The sequence below is a fragment of the Phyllobates terribilis genome, unplaced genomic scaffold, assembly GCF_046119375.1.
Source record: "Phyllobates terribilis strain yellow unplaced genomic scaffold, ASM4611937v1 Scaffold_7__3_contigs__length_470593459, whole genome shotgun sequence".
NCBI classification, from domain to species: Eukaryota; Metazoa; Chordata; class Amphibia; order Anura; family Dendrobatidae; genus Phyllobates; species Phyllobates terribilis.
Genome location: NW_027362767.1, coordinates 379,829,133 through 379,847,845, shown reverse-complemented (window position 1 = coordinate 379,847,845; position 18,713 = coordinate 379,829,133). Strand labels below are relative to the sequence as shown.

Below are 18,713 nucleotides of genomic sequence, written 5' to 3'. Positions count from 1 at the left end.
GCCTGAAGGGAGACAGTGACATCTTGTGGCCATTGGTTAGTACTGCAGCTAACAGGGGAATTAACACTTGTCACCACAAGAAAACATATTTCACACATTAACTCAATGATGACTTTGGGGAGGGGTATGACAGCTCAACCAGCCCTTCACACAAGCATAGACAGCTTTGCCTTTGCAGCATCAGAGGGGTGAGGGTCTGGTCAGATCCAGGAATCTGGGCAGCTTCACAGCAGCACTTACAAGTTCTGTAGGCAAAAGCAGGTAAGCCTATGAGGCTGGCCACTACCTATAGACTGCAGAGGTGGCCGGTGACCTAGGAAAACAAGCAGTAAACAATACAATTAAAATCCATCCTTTCTTAAGAACATATAAAAATTCTAAGTAAATTGCAAGCACTTTGCAGTTTTAACCATTTATCACAAGAATAACCTCATAAATTATTCTGTCGTTCGAGACTAGAGTTGACCACATGAAATACAATATCATGTAAGAAAAAACCTCCCCACTCCAGATGGGACTGTTCGACCTCATGGGCAACTTCTGCTGAATATGTTGGCACTATATAAATAAGAATATAATAACAATTTTTATGGGCTTTACAAGATCAGAAGCTGGCCCATTGGATGATCTGCTGGTACCATGTAACCAGGGTCGGACTGGGGTACCGGGACACCAGACAATTCTCCGGTGGGCCTGGGTCCTCAGCGGGCCCCCGAGCAGGATGCATGGGGACCCTGGTTAACATGGCCTCTTGACCCTCCGGGCCCTTGCAGTATGACTGATGAGGGCAACCGGGCCTGCTTCTCGGACCCCCAGGCTCCGGGGGGGGGGGCCCATGGCCAGATTGTCCTTATCCTGTGCGACGGGCAGGGAGCGGTCCCTCCAGCTCTGCTGCCGACAGTATGAAAATGGGAGGAGAGCTGCAAGGATCAGTCCTCACCTCTGCTTCCTGCCAGGCGCTTCCTCCCTCACACAGGCTCGCGCTGCTTGATGACGTCATCATGCAGCGCGAGCCTGTGTCAGGGAGAAAGATACCGGCCAGGAAGTAGAGGACGATGCTGTGGGGGAGCATGCTGCAAGGTAAGTGTTTTGTTTTGTTTTTTTTAACTAATACACTGGACTGGAGATGAGGGAAAATGGGGACAGCAATGGTGATGGAGGAGGTGGGGGGAAGATGAGGGAGAGCAATGGTGATGGTGGGGGGGAGATGAGGGAGAGCAATGGTGATGGAGGCGGGGGGAGAAGAGGGAGGGCAATGGTGATGGTGGGGGGAGATGAGGGAGAGCAATGGTGATGGAGGAGGTGGGGGGGGAGATGAGGGAGAGCAATGGTGATGGTGGGGGGAGATGAGGGAGAGCAATGGTGATGGAGGCGGGGGGAGAGGAGGGAGGGCAATGGTGATGGTGGGGGGAGATGAGGGAGAGCAATGGTGATGGAGGCGGGGGGAGAAGAGGGAGGGCAATGGTGATGGTGGGGGGAGATGAGGGAGAGCAATGGTGATGGAGGAGGTGGGGGGGGGAGATGAGGGAGAGCAATGGTGATGGTGGGGGGAGATGAGGGAGAGCAATGGTGATGGAGGAGGTGGGGGGGGAGATGAGGGAGAGCAATGGTGATGGTGGGGGGAGATGAGGGAGGGCAATGGTGATGGTGGGGGGAGATGAGGGAGAGCAATGGTGATGGAGGCGGGGGGAGAAGAGGGAGGGCAATGGTGATGGTGGGGGGAGATGAGGGAGAGCAATGGTGATGGAGGAGGTGGGGGGGGGGATGAGGGAGAGCAATGGTGATGGTGGGGGGAGATGAGGGAGAGCAATGGTGATGGAGGCGGGGGGAGAGGAGGGAGGGCAATGGTGATGGTGGGGGGAGATGAGGGAGAGCAATGGTGATGGAGGCGGGGGGAGAAGAGAGAGGGCAATGGTGATGGAGGAGGTGGGGGGGGGGATGAGGGAGAGCAATGGTGATGGTGGGGGGAGATGAGGGAGAGCAATGGTGATGGAGGTGGGGGGAAGATGAGGGAGAGCAATGGTGATGGTGGGGGGGAGATGAGGGAGAGCAATGGTGATGGAGGCGGGGGGAGAAGAGGGAGGGCAATGGTGATGGTGGGGGGAGATGAGGGAGAGCAATGGTGATGGAGGAGGTGGGGGGGGAGATGAGGGAGAGCAATGGTGATGGTGGGGGGAGATGAGGGAGGGCAATGGTGATGGTGGGGGGAGATGAGGGAGAGCAATGGTGATGGAGGCGGGGGGAGAAGAGGGAGGGCAATGGTGATGGTGGGGGGAGATGAGGGAGAGCAATGGTGATGGAGGAGGTGGGGGGGGGAGATGAGGGAGAGCAATGGTGATGGTGGGGGGAGATGAGGGAGAGCAATGGTGATGGAGGAGGTGGGGGGGGAGATGAGGGAGAGCAATGGTGATGGTGGGGGGAGATGAGGGAGGGCAATGGTGATGGTGGGGGGAGATGAGGGAGAGCAATGGTGATGGAGGCGGGGGGAGAAGAGGGAGGGCAATGGTGATGGTGGGGGGAGATGAGGGAGAGCAATGGTGATGGAGGAGGTGGGGGGGGGGATGAGGGAGAGCAATGGTGATGGTGGGGGGAGATGAGGGAGAGCAATGGTGATGGAGGCGGGGGGAGAGGAGGGAGGGCAATGGTGATGGTGGGGGGAGATGAGGGAGAGCAATGGTGATGGAGGCGGGGGGAGAAGAGAGAGGGCAATGGTGATGGTGGGGGGAGATGAGGGAGAGCAATGGTGATGGAGGAGGTGGGGGGGGGAGATGAGGGAGAGCAATGGTGATGGTGGGGGGAGATGAGGGAGAGCAATGGTGATGGTGGGGGGAGATGAGGGAGAGCAATGGTGATGGAGGAGGTGGGGGGGGGGAGATGAGGGAGAGCAATGGTGATGGTGGGGGGAGATGAGGAAGAGCAATGGTGATGGTGGGGGGAGATGAGGGAGAGCAATGGTGATGGAGGCGGGGGGAGAAGAGGGAGGGCAATGGTGATGGTGGGGGGAGATGAGGGAGAGCAATGGTGATGGAGGAGGTGGGGGGGGAGATGAGGGAGAGCAATGGTGATGGTGGGGGGAGATGAGGGAGAGCAATGGTGATGGTGGGGGGGAGATGAGGGAGAGCAATGGTGATGGAGGCGGGGGGAGAAGAGGGAGGGCAATGGTGATGGTGGGGGGAGATGAGGGAGAGCAATGGTGATGGAGGAGGTGGGGGGGGAGATGAGGGAGAGCAATGGTGATGGTGGGGGGAGATGAGGGAGAGCAATGGTGATGGAGGCGGGGGGAGAGGAGGGAGGGCAATGGTGATGGTGGGGGGAGATGAGGGAGAGCAATGGTGATGGAGGCGGGGGGAGAAGAGGGAGGGCAATGGTGATGGTGGGGGGAGATGAGGGAGAGCAATGGTGATGGAGGAGGTGGGGGGGAGATGAGGGAGAGCAATGGAGGAGGTGGGGGGGAGATGAGGGAGAGCAATGGTGATGGTGGGGGGAGATGAGGGAGAGCAATGGTGATGGAGGCGGGGGGAGAAGAGGGAGGGCAATGGTGATGGAGGAGGTGGGGGGAGATGAGGGACAGCAATGGTAATGGAGGAGGTGGGGGGAGAAGAGGAAGAGCAATGGTGATGGTGGAGGGAGATGAGGGAAAGCAATGGTGATGGAGGTGGTGGGGGAGGTGAGGGAGAGCAATGATGATGGAGGTGGGGGGATATGAGTGAGAGCAATGGTGATTGAGGGGGTGGGGGGAGATATGGCATGGCAATGGGGGAGATATGACATGACACTGGTGATGGAGAAGGTGGGGGGAGATATGCATGGCAACGATGATGGAGGAGGTGGGGGAAGATAAGGCATGGCAATGGGGGAGGTGGGGGGAGATATGCACGGCATGGTGATTGAGGGGGCGGGGAGAGATGCATAGTGGGGGGAGATGCATAGTGGGGGGAGATGAGAGAGCAATGGTCATGGAGGAGGCGGGTGGTAGAAGAGGGAAAGCAATGATGATGAAGGAGGTGGGGGGAGATGAGGGAGAGTGATGATGATGAAGAAGGTGGGGGGAGATGAGGGAGAGCAATGATGATGCAGAAGGTGGGGGGAGATGAGGGAGAGCAATGATGATGAAGGAGGTGGGGGGGAGATGAGGAAGAGCAATGATGATGAAGGAGGTGGGGGGAGATGAGGGAGAGCAATGGGGATGGAGGAGGTGGGGGGGAGATATGGCATGTCAATGGGGGAGGTGGAGGGAGATGAGGGTGAGTAATGATAATGCAGCAGGTGGGGGGAGATATGGCAATGATGATGGTTGAGGTGGTGGGGGGAGATATAGCAATGATGATGGGGGAGATATGACAATGTTGGAGAAGGTGGGGGAGAGCAATGATGGAGAACAATGATGGGGATGAGAGGAAGCAATGATGCAGGAGGTGGGGGAGAGCAATGATGGGGAATTATTTGAATGCTATATGCTGTTAATATCTGGACTGGTCACGGTGTGGTGATATTTCTCCCTTGTATGTGGTATTCGGTCACTATGTGGTGGTAATATGTGGTCTGGTCATGGTGTGGTGTTATTTCTCCCTTGTATGTGGTATTTGGTCACTATGTGGTGGTAATATGTGGTCTAGTCATGGTGTGGTGGTATTTCTACCTTGTATGTAGTATTATTCGGTCACGGTGTGGTGTTATTTCTCCCTTGTATGTGGTATTCGGTCACTATGTGGTGGTAATATGTGGTCTGGTCATGGTGTGGTGTTATTTCTCCCTTGTATGTGGTATTTGGTCACTATGTGGTGGTAATATGTGGTCTAGTCATGGTGTGGTGGTATTTCTACCTTGTATGTAGTATTATTCGGTCACGGTGTGGTGTTATTTCTCCCTTGTATGTGGTATTCGGTCACTATGTGGTGGTAATATGTGGTCTGGTCATGGTGTGGTGTTATTTCTCCCTTGTATGTGGTATTTGGTCACTATGTGGTGGTAATATGTGGTCTAGTCATGGTGTGGTGGTATTTCTACCTTGTATGTAGTATTATTCGGTCACGGTGTGGTGTTATTTCTCCCTTGTATGTGGAATTCGGTCACTATGTGGTGGTAATATGTGGTCTGGTCATGGTGTGGTGTTATTTCTCCCTTGTATGTGGTATTTGGTCACTATGTGGTGGTAATATGTGGTCTAGTCATGGTGTGGTGGTATTTCTACCTTGTATGTGATACTATTGGTGTTGGTATAGTGGATTTTGTTGTGTATGGCGGTCATTTGTTCTCTCTAATATTAATTAGGAGAAGATTCTTTATCTCCATTAGTGTGGAACAAGATATACTTACAGGGGTTCTCCGGGGAAAACAAGTAATCACCTCTCCACAGGATAAGTGATAAATTATTGATTAGTAGGGGTCTGACTGCTGGGACCTGCACCGATGGGGATAAAAGCTCCACATTCTACCAATTAGACTGGAGCTCATGTGTGACCTGACCACTGATCCATTCATTCCCTCAGTGGCTGTTCTTGTTTTTTCTTGGAAGCCCCAAAGAGAATGAATGAGGCTGCAGTAAGACGTCTCACCTGATGCTGCATTTTAAAATGGGGATAAGCGTCCTGTCAGGGATAAAACTTCTCCATTCTTCCGATAGGTGTGGTTTCCAATGTTTGGACCCAAACGATCAATAAGTGATCACCGATCCTGTGGAACCCATGGATCTGTGATATCTTGTTTTAACCAAAGAACCCCTTTAACCCTCCGTCAGGGGCAATATGTTTCATAACGAGTTTAGGGGCATTGCGCCTGTCAGGCACAGGCTAGAAAATTGGCTATATATTCCATTTTTTTTTAAATTTCAATGCTCTAAAAGTGATCAGTTACCTTAATGCAAACTACCGTAATTCTACATCCCAGTTATAGTGGTGCACAGTAGATGTGAAGGAGCCGCCTGTGATTTACAGTCAACGCTCCACTATAACGGGGATAACGGCTATCAGGTATTTGCATATAGCTGTAGGGTGGGCCTCTAGGATCAATTTCTCCTGTGGGCCACAGACACCCCAGTCCGACACTGCCTGTAACTCATTCCTTATGTACAGCACATTCCTCCTGTCTCCCGTCTTCTAAACTGCGGAAGTTTTTCTAACATTTCAGTACGGTTGTATACAACACATTTCCTGGGGCGCCCGTCTTAACGGTTGTAATTAATTTTGGAATAATGTATAACTTGTATCAATGGATTTATAAACCATTTTACTAATTATTGCTCCACAGTAAAGTATCTGGATATGGCTGGAAGAGGATTAGCCGTGAAGTTAATTAGGTAACGGTTCTCATAGTGATCTGTGTACAATATTCTGCTGTCATTATTAGAACGTGATTAATAAATCAATGTAGTAATGTAAACTGGGTGACATAATTAAAAAAAAAAAATCACAAGTGTAATTATCCATGGTAGTAGGCAGCCATAGAAGCTGCTGCGGGACCCAACAACTCAGGGGCCCATTTTGACCCAGACATTATGTTTAGTTAGTGATGACTATGGAAGGGGCGCTTTACCATGGAGTTTCATGGTAACATCTACTGGTTTATCCCTTCTCTGCAGAACTACTTTTTGTATTTTTACTGCATGGTAATATCACTGGAAGATCTTTTTATTTTTTTCCTGTGCTAGGAGGCCATGGTGTGCTTTATCCATGTATTGTGACATCACGTATAATACCTGTGGCGTAACATCACTATGTCCTGCGACTTCACTGTGCACATTATCTCACTATTGTGACATCACTGCGTGCACTATGCCTGTAAAGCTACAACAGTCTACAAGGAAAATGCACACAGTGATGTCACTTTAGAAGGGATAATGCACGCATGCATGTTACAATAGTGGGACAATGCACAGTGATGTCACTTTACAAGGGATAATGCACACAGTGATGTCACTTTATGTGGGACAATGCACAGTGATGTCACTTTATGTGGGACAATGCACAGTGATGTCACTTTACAAGGGATAATGCACACAGTGATGTCACTTTACAAGGGATAATGCGCGCAGTGATGTCACTTTACAAGGGATAATGCGCGCAGTGATGTCACTTTACAAATTATAATGCACACAGTGATGTCACTTTACGTGGGACAATGCACAGTGATGTCACTTTACAAATTATAATGCACACAGTGATGTCACTTTACAAGGGATAATGCACACAATGATGTTTTACATCCCTTTACAAGGGATAATACGCATAGGGATGTTACAATATTGTGACAATGCTCAGTGATGTCATTTGACAGGGATAGTGCACACTGTGATGTCACTTTACAAGGGTAATGCACACGCAGTGATGTCACTCTACAAAGGATAATGGACACAATGATGTCACTGTGCGCATTATTCTTGTATAATACCTGTGGTATAACATCATTGACCATGTCCAGTGACTTCACTGCGTCCACTATCTCTGTAAAGTGATAACAGTCTACAAGGATAATGCACACAGTGATGTCTCTTTACAAAGGATAATGCACACAGTGATGTCACTTGGTGCATTATACTGTACAGCGAGTCAGTATCTGCCCCTTTAATGAGCCTTACAAAATGGCTAACGATATTAGCCACGTCCAGGTCGGTTAATATCCCTAGTCATGATGCAAGGCTTGTTAAAGGGTCAGACCTTGACTTTTAGGTGGCACTTGATACACCCTAGAACTGTGTGTTGTCTGTGTATCATTGATTAGAAAATATAGTCCCTATGGAGTCAGGGCTTGGGCAGGGTCCCTTGCAGCTGAACGTGAGTGACAAAGTGAACCCCACCACCCTTCATCCCTGAAGCTCAGCATGAGATACTGCACCTTCCCAGAACTAAAGGGAAGTTCTTTGTACCCCGACAACTCGAGAATTACCAACCGCTCACACACAGCATCCAGCTGAATGTATAGGAGGATTTAGAGGCAGAGCTTTGTTGCTGTTTTTTTCTTTCATAATTCACAACTTGCACAAATGCAGGAGGGCATCGTCAAGACACTCTGCCTTGGATTCTAGTTTTTATATTCGGGGCAGAGGACTAAATCTTTGTCCAGAGTAAAGCAAATGCTAGTTTCAACACTGACAGGGCCCAGTATATAGCAGTTATTAAACAAGACGCACAAACTCGTCTGCATAAGTGTAGTGTTTAAATGTTAAAATGTTGGCTACCTGCAGCTACCACTAGGGGGAGCTTGCTGCATACAGTGTTATAATTGAGTATAATGTATAAACACTATGCTGTAAGCTCCCTCTAGTGGTAGATACAGGGAGCACACATTTTATGAATTCTCTGTTTATACTACAGATTTAGAATCCTGAATTAGGGGGGAAAAATGACAAACATATTAAAAATAAATAAATCCGCACAGAATGTGACATATTGAAATAGAATATAAATGGTGTTCAAGCAGAGACAAGCTAAGTTTGAGCATTAGCATGCCACCCCTAGTGCCAGTTCTCTATTCTTCAGATAGATACTTGGAGTGGAGTGGTTTAGCCCTCTTCCTGCCTCTATTCTCAGATCTTCAGAACTATGGGGGTGCTAAAATGTAATACAAATCTATAAATCTCCAGAAAGGAGTATCCGAGGTCATGAACAAAAAGCATAAAGAGAACTCATAACATGCTGGCTCGTTTAGTATAATCAAGCAGTCTAATCAACCATGACACTTAGCCTTCCTGCAATATGATATGGGCTATAGATGGTCTGCTTTTTGCAACACCTTTGTGTTAGATAAGATACGCGATCAGCAGTGATCGATTCAGGAACCAGGTAGCAAGTGTTCAACTTCCCTGTACTGCCTCCACAGGTGAAATGAGGCATTGCATGGTATCCATTCAAATCAATGGCCTGTGAGAGACTTTATTCTTCCACCTCTTTTCAATCTAAAATACTTATCGTTTTTCACATCTTAAGCATCTGAATATACAATAAAGTAGGGGCATATTTTTGCATAATGCACATTTACTGGAGACTGGTACACAACTATTTCTATGGGAAGTAAACAGCCGTTATTCTCGTTAAACACACTTATTTTTTTGCAAAGGCCTTTACATTTTAGAAGAAGAAAAGAGAAAAAGAAATACTTTAGAGTCAACAGTAATCTTGTGACAAACATCAAATGAACTTTAAGAAAAAAAACAACTTGTCTTGAGGAAGAATAGAAGAAATTGCTCAGCGGGGTCCTAATTTACACATTGTGCTTTAAAGGTGGATTAAGACAGGGCAGCAGTGAAAGAAGCATTCAGCAGACAATGGGGAGCGAGAAATGAACAATCTGAGAGTTTTTTTCCCCTGAGACTTTAACAGCACAAAAGAGTCTTTCAAAAGGTGAATGGATTCTGTGAGTGGTGAGTGGGAAGAAAGATGGTGAGGAATTCAAATCCCTCCTTACCCCCAAAGAGGCGCCTGCACCTCCGGGGAGCACTTATCGTCCTGGAATAAAGTCGATACTTCCAGTATTTCTGCCGCCCTGGATACCTGTAGTGACGTGGTCAAAAGGCGATGTGTGTGTAGTGGATTATTCACACACTGCTGTTTTTGTAAACAAAAAAAAAAAGTTTTTTTTTTTTTGTTTTTTTTCAAATATATAGCAACCAGTAGTTGTCAGGAATTTACTATACACATTGCGGGATTCTGGTTTTTTTTCCTCACTTTAAACGCATTTGCTTGTGAAACCAATTAAAAAAAAAAAAGCAAAGCATGTAGAGTGTGCTGTGCTTAAGTGTAAAGGGATTATTTCTTTTTACATCACAACCTGTGATTTGATGAAGATTCTTAGAGTCACACGATCATTGAATTACATGACTTGAGATATTTTAACTGCAATTCAAGAAAAGAAAAAAGAAAAAAAAAAAAACAACATGGGTACTAAAGCTCATTGGAGAAGATTTACCAAGTTACCGTAAATGCGCCAGAACTCTGGTTTGTGCCAATAAACTGTGTTCTAGACGCGTTTTTTCAACTGGCTCGACAATGGGATGTGTCCCATCAGAAAAATGGGTTTGGTCCACATTTTAGCTACAAGGCTGTTAAGGTACAACCTATACCTAATATATTGATCCAGAGAAAGGCAAAAACCCTGATGAGGCAGATGCCAATTGCCCCATGTTTGGAGAAAAATTCCTTCCTGACTGCGCCTATGGCAATCAGACTAGTTCCCTGGATCAACGTCCCATCATATAAATATATTACAGGTTATGTGTACTAGATTATCAAGACAGGCATCCCGGCCCTCCTTGTAATGGTTGATTCACTAAACTAGTTCAACATGTTGTGGCAGAGAGTTCCATATCCTCATTGCTCTTACAGTAAAGAATCCATAGCCTCATTGCCCTTACAGTAAAGAATACATGGCATCACTGCCCTTATAGTAAAGAATACATGGCATCACTGCCCTTACAGTAAAGAATACATGGCATCACTGCCCTTATAGTAAATACATGGCATCACTGCCTTACAGTAAAGAATCCATAGCCTCAGTCTTTACAGTAAATCTATAATCATTGTCCTTACAGTAAATCTATAATCATTGTCCTTACAGTAAAGAATTCATAGCATTAGTCCTTACAGTAAAGAATCCATAGCATTACAGTCCTTACAGTAAAGAATCCATAGCCTCAGTCCTTACAGTGAAGAATCCATAGCCTCACAGCGCTATAATCTCATTGCCTTTACAGTAAAGAATCCATAGTCTCATTGCTGTTACAGTAAAGAATCCATAGCCTCATTGCCCTTACAGTAAAGAATCTATAGCCTCACTGTCCTTACAATAAATAATCCATAGTCTCATTGCTCTTACAGTAAAGAATTGCCATCTGTGATACTTATACTATCTTTCCTCTAGACATAGAGGATGTCCCCTTGTCACCGTCGCAGGCCAAGGTGTAAAAACAATCTTACAGATCTCTGTACTCTCCCCTCATATAATTTGCAAATTGTAATCAGATCGCCCCTAAGCCTTCGTTTTTCCAAACTGAATAACCCCAAGTTTGATAACCTGTCTTGTGCAGTCCCTTAATAACCTTGGTCCCTCTTCTCTGCACCCGCTCTAGTCCAGCCGTCTACTTCTTATACACTGGAGACCAAAATTGTAGAAATTTATCAATTTTTAAATGCACCAGAACTTTGGCGCAATTTGCGTTAATATATTATGTTTCACTTTCTGCGCCTTTTCCACCAATGGGGCATGACGACCGGGAAAGGGAAGGGTTGTAGTAAAGCGAATTGGCCTAAATTACAAGCACAAACATGTGGGACGAGGTAAGCCAAATAATAGGCGTCTAAACCTTCACCATCTAGCATGAACCAGTATGACAAATCTGGTGCAAAGTAACACTGTCTAGTAGAAGGAGAAAAGTGATCATAAGGGGAAATCCTTTAATGCATCCCATAGTTTTATGAGCCTTGGTAGCAGCTGCCTGGCACTAGTTGCTAAAGTTGACACCCTAAATTCTGCATCAACATTTTCTAAAATTTTACTGAAGTTACATCAAAATTTGGAACGTTTTTTTTGACAAAAGTAAGCCAACTAATAGGTGGGGTAGAAGAACAAAAAGTGTGCGTGAAGGTAGCCAAAGACTATTCTAGTGCAAGCCGCCAAAAGCCAAAGCCAACTGCAGGAGCGAATAAGTGCACGAGTTTGAAGATAACACCTCGGTTACCGCACACTCACAACCAAAATGCACAATGCTCATAAAAGTGACTTGTATCAGGATTAGAAAAAGGAAAATTGTGGTGGGGGGGTCTGGGCTGATTGACAAAGATTTAGCTTAAATAATGGTCCATTCATAATATAATAATTGGCCACAAACAAAATCTCCTGATAAAGTAATAAAAGTCACGCCATATACAAAGAAAGTATCAGATCATCGTGGCGGGATCATTAATTCCACTACTCAGTCAGATGTGATGCCGTCTTTTCAAGAGGACTATTGAAAACACTTGCAGTGCCACTCAAGACAAGGGACAAGCGGAGAGCGGCGAACTACAGAATTCAGACAGTCAGGAACAGAATGTTCCCTAATATACATGTGGCTACTGAAGTATACAAGCATCGGCGGTGATAAACACATCACTGCTATACTGGTCCAAAATGGCATTTATTAATATACTACTTGTAGAGCAGTGCTAATAGAGGAGGGAGGAAATTATGGGATTTGGTTATATAGAAATTAAAGGGAATCTGTCAGCAAGCTTTTCTTATGTAATCCAAGGACAGCATGAGGGGTTAAAACACAGAATTTAACTATGTGTCACTTATTAGGCTGTGTGCTGGTGTTTGCTTACAATGAAGGTTTTTTCACCTAGTGATTATCATTGTCCAGACTACAGCAGTGCGTGCTTCCTAGTCTGACTCCGCCCGCTCCTGTGATAAGCAGCTCACTGTGTATAGCTATGCGCACAGAGAGCTTGGTGTGGGCAGGGTTAGCTTTCTCAGCTCTGCTGCATTGCTAAATCAAAAAAACTGACAGTTTACAGGGTGCAGCCGTTCTGACAAAGTGATACATCGTTGGATTCAGGGTCTCTTTTCCTACATTATGCTGCTCTCAAATGGGGTAGCAAAAGCTACTGATAGATTCCCTTTTACATATATATTGGAATGGAGATTTGATAGAAAATTTGGTTATAACTTGACAAAGCCTTAAAAATTACAATATCAAACGCTCTTTAAAGAAAGTGACATCGTTGAGGCCATTGAAGCTTAAAAGGGGTTTTCCCACGAACAAAAGTTCATTTTATTCTCTAGATCTTGGAATAATAATAATTTCCACAATTGGATGTGTTTAAATAAAATGTTCCTGTGCTGAGATAATCTTATAAATGTGCCCCTGCTGTGTACTGTGTAATGGCTGTGTCTGACTGTACAGGAACATGGTCTGATCATACCACATCTCCTGGGCAGGGGAGGAAGGAAAAGAGTATACAGACATTACAGCAGGGGATCACAGCTGATTCTTTTTTGTAAGGTAAAACATTTCACTCCCTGTTTTTAAACAATGTTTTACATCAAAGAAAAAATCATTTGTGACCCCCTGCTGTCCTGACTGTATACTTTTTTTGCATCCCCCCCTGCCCAGGAGCTGTGGTATGATCAGACCATGTTCCTGTACAGTTAGACACAGCCATTACACAGTACACAGCAGGGGCACATTTCTAAGATTATCTCAGCACAGGAACATTTTATTTAAACACATCCAATTGTGGAACTTATTATTATTCCAATATCTATTGATTAAAATCAACTTTTGTTCAAGGGAGAACCCCTTTAAATGCATGTATTTTGGGCTAAAAATAAATTTTTGCTATTACGTTTAATTTAAAGAGGTTGTCCGGGACTTTAATTAGGATGGCCTATCCTTAGGATAGGTTATCAATGTCTAATCGTGGGGGTGTGAGACCCAGCACTCCAACTGATCAGCTGTTCCCGGTGTCGGCAGCGGCCAGAACTGCTCAGTTGTGAATCTGCACAGCCCTGTCTACGCAATGGTTGCCACAGCTGGGTACTGCACCATCCACCTCCTATTGAATTTGAAAAGGGCAGTACCCGGCCGTGGCCACTATACAGTCGATGGAGCAGTGCTGTGCAGCTGCGTAACGGAGTAGTTCTGGCCTTTGACAACACAACAGCTGATCGGCAGGGGTGCCCAATCAGACAATGATGACCTAAGGGTGCAGCTAGATGGCCATATAAATCAGACCAAGATTGGACCGCAATGCACGGACTGGTCAGTGGCTCTCTCTACTCAAGCATGACTGCTTCATACAATTCTATACAGCTGTTGTGCTCGAGTCAGGAGAGCCGTGGTCAGTCAATGCATCGCCGTCCGATCTATAGGGTCGTCTGACTGCGCCCTAAGGATAGGCCATCAATGTTAAAGTCCTGGACAACCCCTTTAAAATTTTGGACAATTTGGTTTTTAAAGCTATTTTTTTTTCCATGCTCATTACTGGGTGCAGAATGAGTTAACTGAGAATCCATCAGTTAAATCGGAAATTTGTAACTTTTTTTCTGTCTTTTTCTTTGCTTCCTTCAGCCGATTTATGACCAGAGACTACATCAAAGGAAAGCTGAACTTTAATGTGATCATAAATAGGCTGAGAGAGGCTCATTAAAGACAGATAAGAGTTGCAAACTCTGTCAGAACGAGCTCACTGAAGAATTCTCCAATGACTCTTCCTGTAACTAACAATAGACAGTGCAACACAGAGGCTATGGAAGACAAATGTTGGAAAAATTTAAATAAATGAATTAAAGCTGCACTCTGAAACATTATAATATGTAAACATTGAATATATGAAATTGGAAGTGCATTACTGCAGTAGAAAACATGTTAAAAATGAAAAGTACTTAGCGGAAAAATTGGCAAATTCGTATGAGCCCAATAGCCAGGGACAAGGCGTACCCCCTTTGTTGGGGCCCTAAACCTAACATGATGCCTCTCACATGCTAAAAGCTTACAATTATATGGGCAGGTAGGATCAAGCTCTATTTAAAAACGCCATAGGTTGATGGGAGGAGGAGTGCTCAGCAAATATCAAAAAACTGACCAGCACTTCCAAACAGAAAATGACAAGTGTGAGCAGCTGCAAGCGAAGAGAGCCACTCTATATACCTAACGAATTAAAGCTGCACTCTGAAATGCTATAGTATGTAAACATTGAATATATGAAATTGGAACTGCATTGCTGCTGTAGAAAACGTTAGAAAATGAATGTACTTAGCGCACAAATTGGCTCATTTATGTGAACCCAACAGCCAGTGACAAGGCGCACCCTTTGTTGGGACCCTAAACCCAACATTTAAAAACACCTTAGGCTGATGGGATGAATGCTCAGCCAGAAGACGTGTACTACAAATGTCAAAAAAGTTAGGGTGCCAGCAAAGGGGTACGCCTTATCGCTGGCTGTCGGGCTTACATGAATTTATCACGGGCTGTTGCATCCTGTAGTGCATTAGTTTTCTGACCTGTGATAGAAAAAAAGGCAGCCGCATTTACAATGCAGAACGTATGATGGCTACGGTTAGGGCGTTAACCAGTCTCCTACACCTTTTGTTAGAATCCACTTTGGACTGATGAAGATCAGTGCCCGACCATCAATAGATGATCATATTAAATCACCTAGACAAGAGCACTGCCCCGAAATAAACTTCTGTGGAATGTAATATTTCTACATCCTAACGATTTCCTACCTTTCTCTTTATACAGAATGATCCCATCTTCAAGCAAGTCATTTTTCCTGAGTGACCTGGTGTCGTCTCGCATTTACGACTTGTGTGTCCTGGCTGTTTATGATGATGGAATAACCTCCCTAACCGCAACCAGAGTGATCGGCTGTGTACAATTTACGACGGAACAGGAGTATAAGCAGTGCAGGTCGCTCCATGCACAGTTTCTTGGTGGAACCATGATCATCATCATAGGTGGCATCATAGTCGCCTCCGTCCTAGTCTTCATCTTTATTCTGTTAATGAAATACAAAGTCTACAATAATCACCCCAAATCTAAGCCAACTAAGGTCACCAACGTGTGCTCTCAAACCAACGGTAGCCAGAGTGGGACAATGGGACGCTCATCATCAAAGCTCAACGAGAGGAGAGACAGTATTATGCAGGACATCTCAGGAACGTCCATCAAAAGCAAAACAATAGTTGACCTCACCCCAGATGGTGAAAAAGTGACAGTACCCGATACTACCTTTATAACAAATGACGTCCTGTCTCACTAGCAGAACATTATACCACAAACGTATGCACCTCTTATAAAAAGGACAATCCACCCAGAATTGGACATTGTGGTATCGTGAAGAACATTTTCATGCAAGGAGCCGCATCGACGACTTCGTACCTATTGTCTATTTTTAAGACCAGATGGTTACAACAAAAATGCTATTTTTTTAATATGTAAAAAGGGTTCTTGCATTCTTAACTATTTTTGGTTCAATATTATTAAATATAAAGTGTGTGACTAAACCTGGCTAATGTGAAATAATTGGTTTCCACGAATGCTACTTGCGTGAAAGAAGCATAATAAATGGGTTTTTTTGGTTCTTTTACACTTAATTCATATCCTGAATGAACACTCATACAATTTCATGCAAAATTTGAAAGATTAGTGTGTATTAATCTTGTTTAATGACCTTACAGAACAATTAAAGGAATAATCCTTCCGCATCAGGAGGTGAGCAGAGCAGTGATGTCTTATCTATAGATATCTGCCGCTGTGCTGGCAAGAACGGCCAGAATTGTGCACTTGTCTTAATGAATATGACAACTGCACGATACCTGCTGCTCGTGCGCACAAGCCAGGGGATATCTGCAGAAGTGACGTCTCCAGCTCCATTCTCCTCCAGATGCAGAAGTGAAGGAAGCCAAAATACTACTAGAAGTCAAGAGCTTCATAGCATTAAATCTGGCAATACCTGGGCACTGACATGATCATATTAGAGATCATCTCATGATTTATGGAACCATTTGAATTCACATGTGCACGAGATTTCACATGACCAAAACATAACTATATAAGAGATATATATATTATATTATCTACAAAGTACAGACCAAAAGTTTGGACACACCTTCTCATTTTAAGATTTTTCTGTATTTTCATGACTATGAAAATTGCACATTCACACTGAAGGCATCAAAACTATGAATTAACACATGTGGAATTATATACTTAACAAAAAAGTGGGAAACAACTGACAAAGTAGCCACCTTTTGCTTTGATGACTGCTTTGCACACTCTTGGCATTCTCTTGATGAGCTTCAAGAAGTAGTCACCGGAAATGGTCTTCCAACAATCTTGAAGGAGTTCCCAGAGATGCTTAGCACTTGTTGGCCCTTTTGCCTTCACTCTGCGGTCCAGCTCATCCCAAACCATCTCGATTGGGTTCAGGTCTAGTGACTGTGGAGGCCAGGTCATCTGGCATAGCACCCCATCACTCTCCTTCCTGGTCAAATAGCCCTTACACAGCCTGGAGGTGTGTTTGGGGTCATTGTCCTGTTGAAAAATAAATGATGGTCCAACTAAACGCAAACTGGATGGAATAGCATGCCGCTGCAAGATGCTGTGGTAGCCATGCTGGTTCAGTATGCCTTCAATTTTTAATAAATCCCCAACAGTGTAACCAGCAAAGCCCCCCCACACCATCACACCTCTTCCTCCATGCTTCACGGTGGGAACCAGGTATGTAGAGTCCATCCGTTCACCTTTTCTGCATCGCACAAAGACACGGTGGTTGGAACCAAAGATCTCAAATTTGGACTCATCAAACCAAAGCACAGATTTCCACTGGTCTAATGTCTATTCCTTGTGTTCTTTAGCCCAAACAAGTCTCTTCTGCTTGTTGCCTGTCCTTAACAGTGGTTTCCTAGCAGCTATTTTACCATGAAGGCCTGCTGCACAAAGTCTCCTCTTAACAGTTGTTGTAGAGATGTGTCTGCTGCTAGAACTCTGTGTGGCATTGACCTGGTCTCTAATCTGAGCTGCTGTTAACCTGCGATTTCTGAGGCTGGTGACTCGGACAAACTTATCCTCAGAAGCAGAGGTGACTCTTGGTCTTCCTTTCCTGGGGCGGTCCTCATGTGAGCCAGTTTCTTTGTATCGCTTGATGGTTTTTGCAACTGCACTTGGGGACACTTTCAAAGTTTTCCCAATTTTTCGCACTGACTGACCCTCATTTCTTAAAGTAATGATGGCCACTCATTTTTCTTTACTTAGAATTTGTATTATGGCAAGAAAAAAGCAGCTAACAGTCTATTCAGTAGGACTATCAGCTGTGTATCCACCAGACTTCTGCACAACACAACTGATGGTCCCAACCCCATTTATAAGGCAAGAAATCCCACTTATTAAACCTGACAGGGCACACCTGTTAAGGGAAAACCATTTCCGGTGACTACCTCTTGAAGCTCATCAAGAGAATGCCAAGAGTGTGCAAAGCAGTCATCAAAGCAAAAGGTGGCTACTTTGAAGAACCTAGAATATAAGACATATTTTCAGTTGTTTCACACTTTTTTGTTAAGTATATAATTCCACATGTGTTAATTCATAGTTTTGATGCCTTCAGTGTGAATGTACAATTTTCATAGTCATGAAAATACAGAAAAATCTTTAAATGAGAAGGTGTGTCCAAACTTTTGGTCTGTACTAATCACACACACATATATTATATATATATATATATATATATATATATATATATATATATATATGGTGTGCTTGGTTTTAACGTAACTTTATTCTTTCATGAGTTTACTAAAAGTTTATGACCACTTATAAAATGTGTTCAAAGTGCTGCCCATTGTGTTGGATTGTCAATGCAACCCTCTTCTCCCACTCTTGACACACTGATAGCAACACCGCAGAAGAAATGCTAGCACAGGCTTCCAGTATCCGTTGTTTCAGATGCTGCACATCTTGTATCTTGATGGTATGGTGTGGTATATGGGATACAAAGATAGTGGGGCCAATGGAAACCTCAATGCCACTGGATATCTGAAATTGCTACATGATGTGTTGCCCTCTTTATGCACTGCAGATGGCACGTTCCCTGAGTTTTTCCAACAAGATGGTCACCACCACATTATGGGTGTCAGGTCCAAGCATTCCTACATGAACAGTTTCCTGGAAAGTGGATTGGTCGTCGTGGGCCAGTTGAATGGCCACCAAGGTCTCCCGATCTGACCCCCTTAGACTTTTATCT

At 44.8% G+C, this 18,713-nt stretch overlaps 1 protein-coding gene across 2 annotated transcripts in view; it reads left to right on the top strand.

Moving 5' to 3' along the window:
- LOC141154894 (leucine-rich repeat and fibronectin type III domain-containing protein 1-like protein) overlaps positions 1-15,978 on the top strand; it is a 755,880-nt gene extending 739,902 nt beyond the window's left edge. For both annotated transcript variants that reach the window (XM_073641429.1, XM_073641428.1), the window contains one exon: positions 15,215-15,978. In XM_073641429.1, the coding sequence (XP_073497530.1) occupies positions 15,215-15,734 (520 nt within the window). In that variant the 3' untranslated portion in view covers positions 15,735-15,978. The remainder of the gene's footprint in view (positions 1-15,214) is intronic.
- Positions 15,979-18,713: the final 2,735 nt, after the last annotated feature.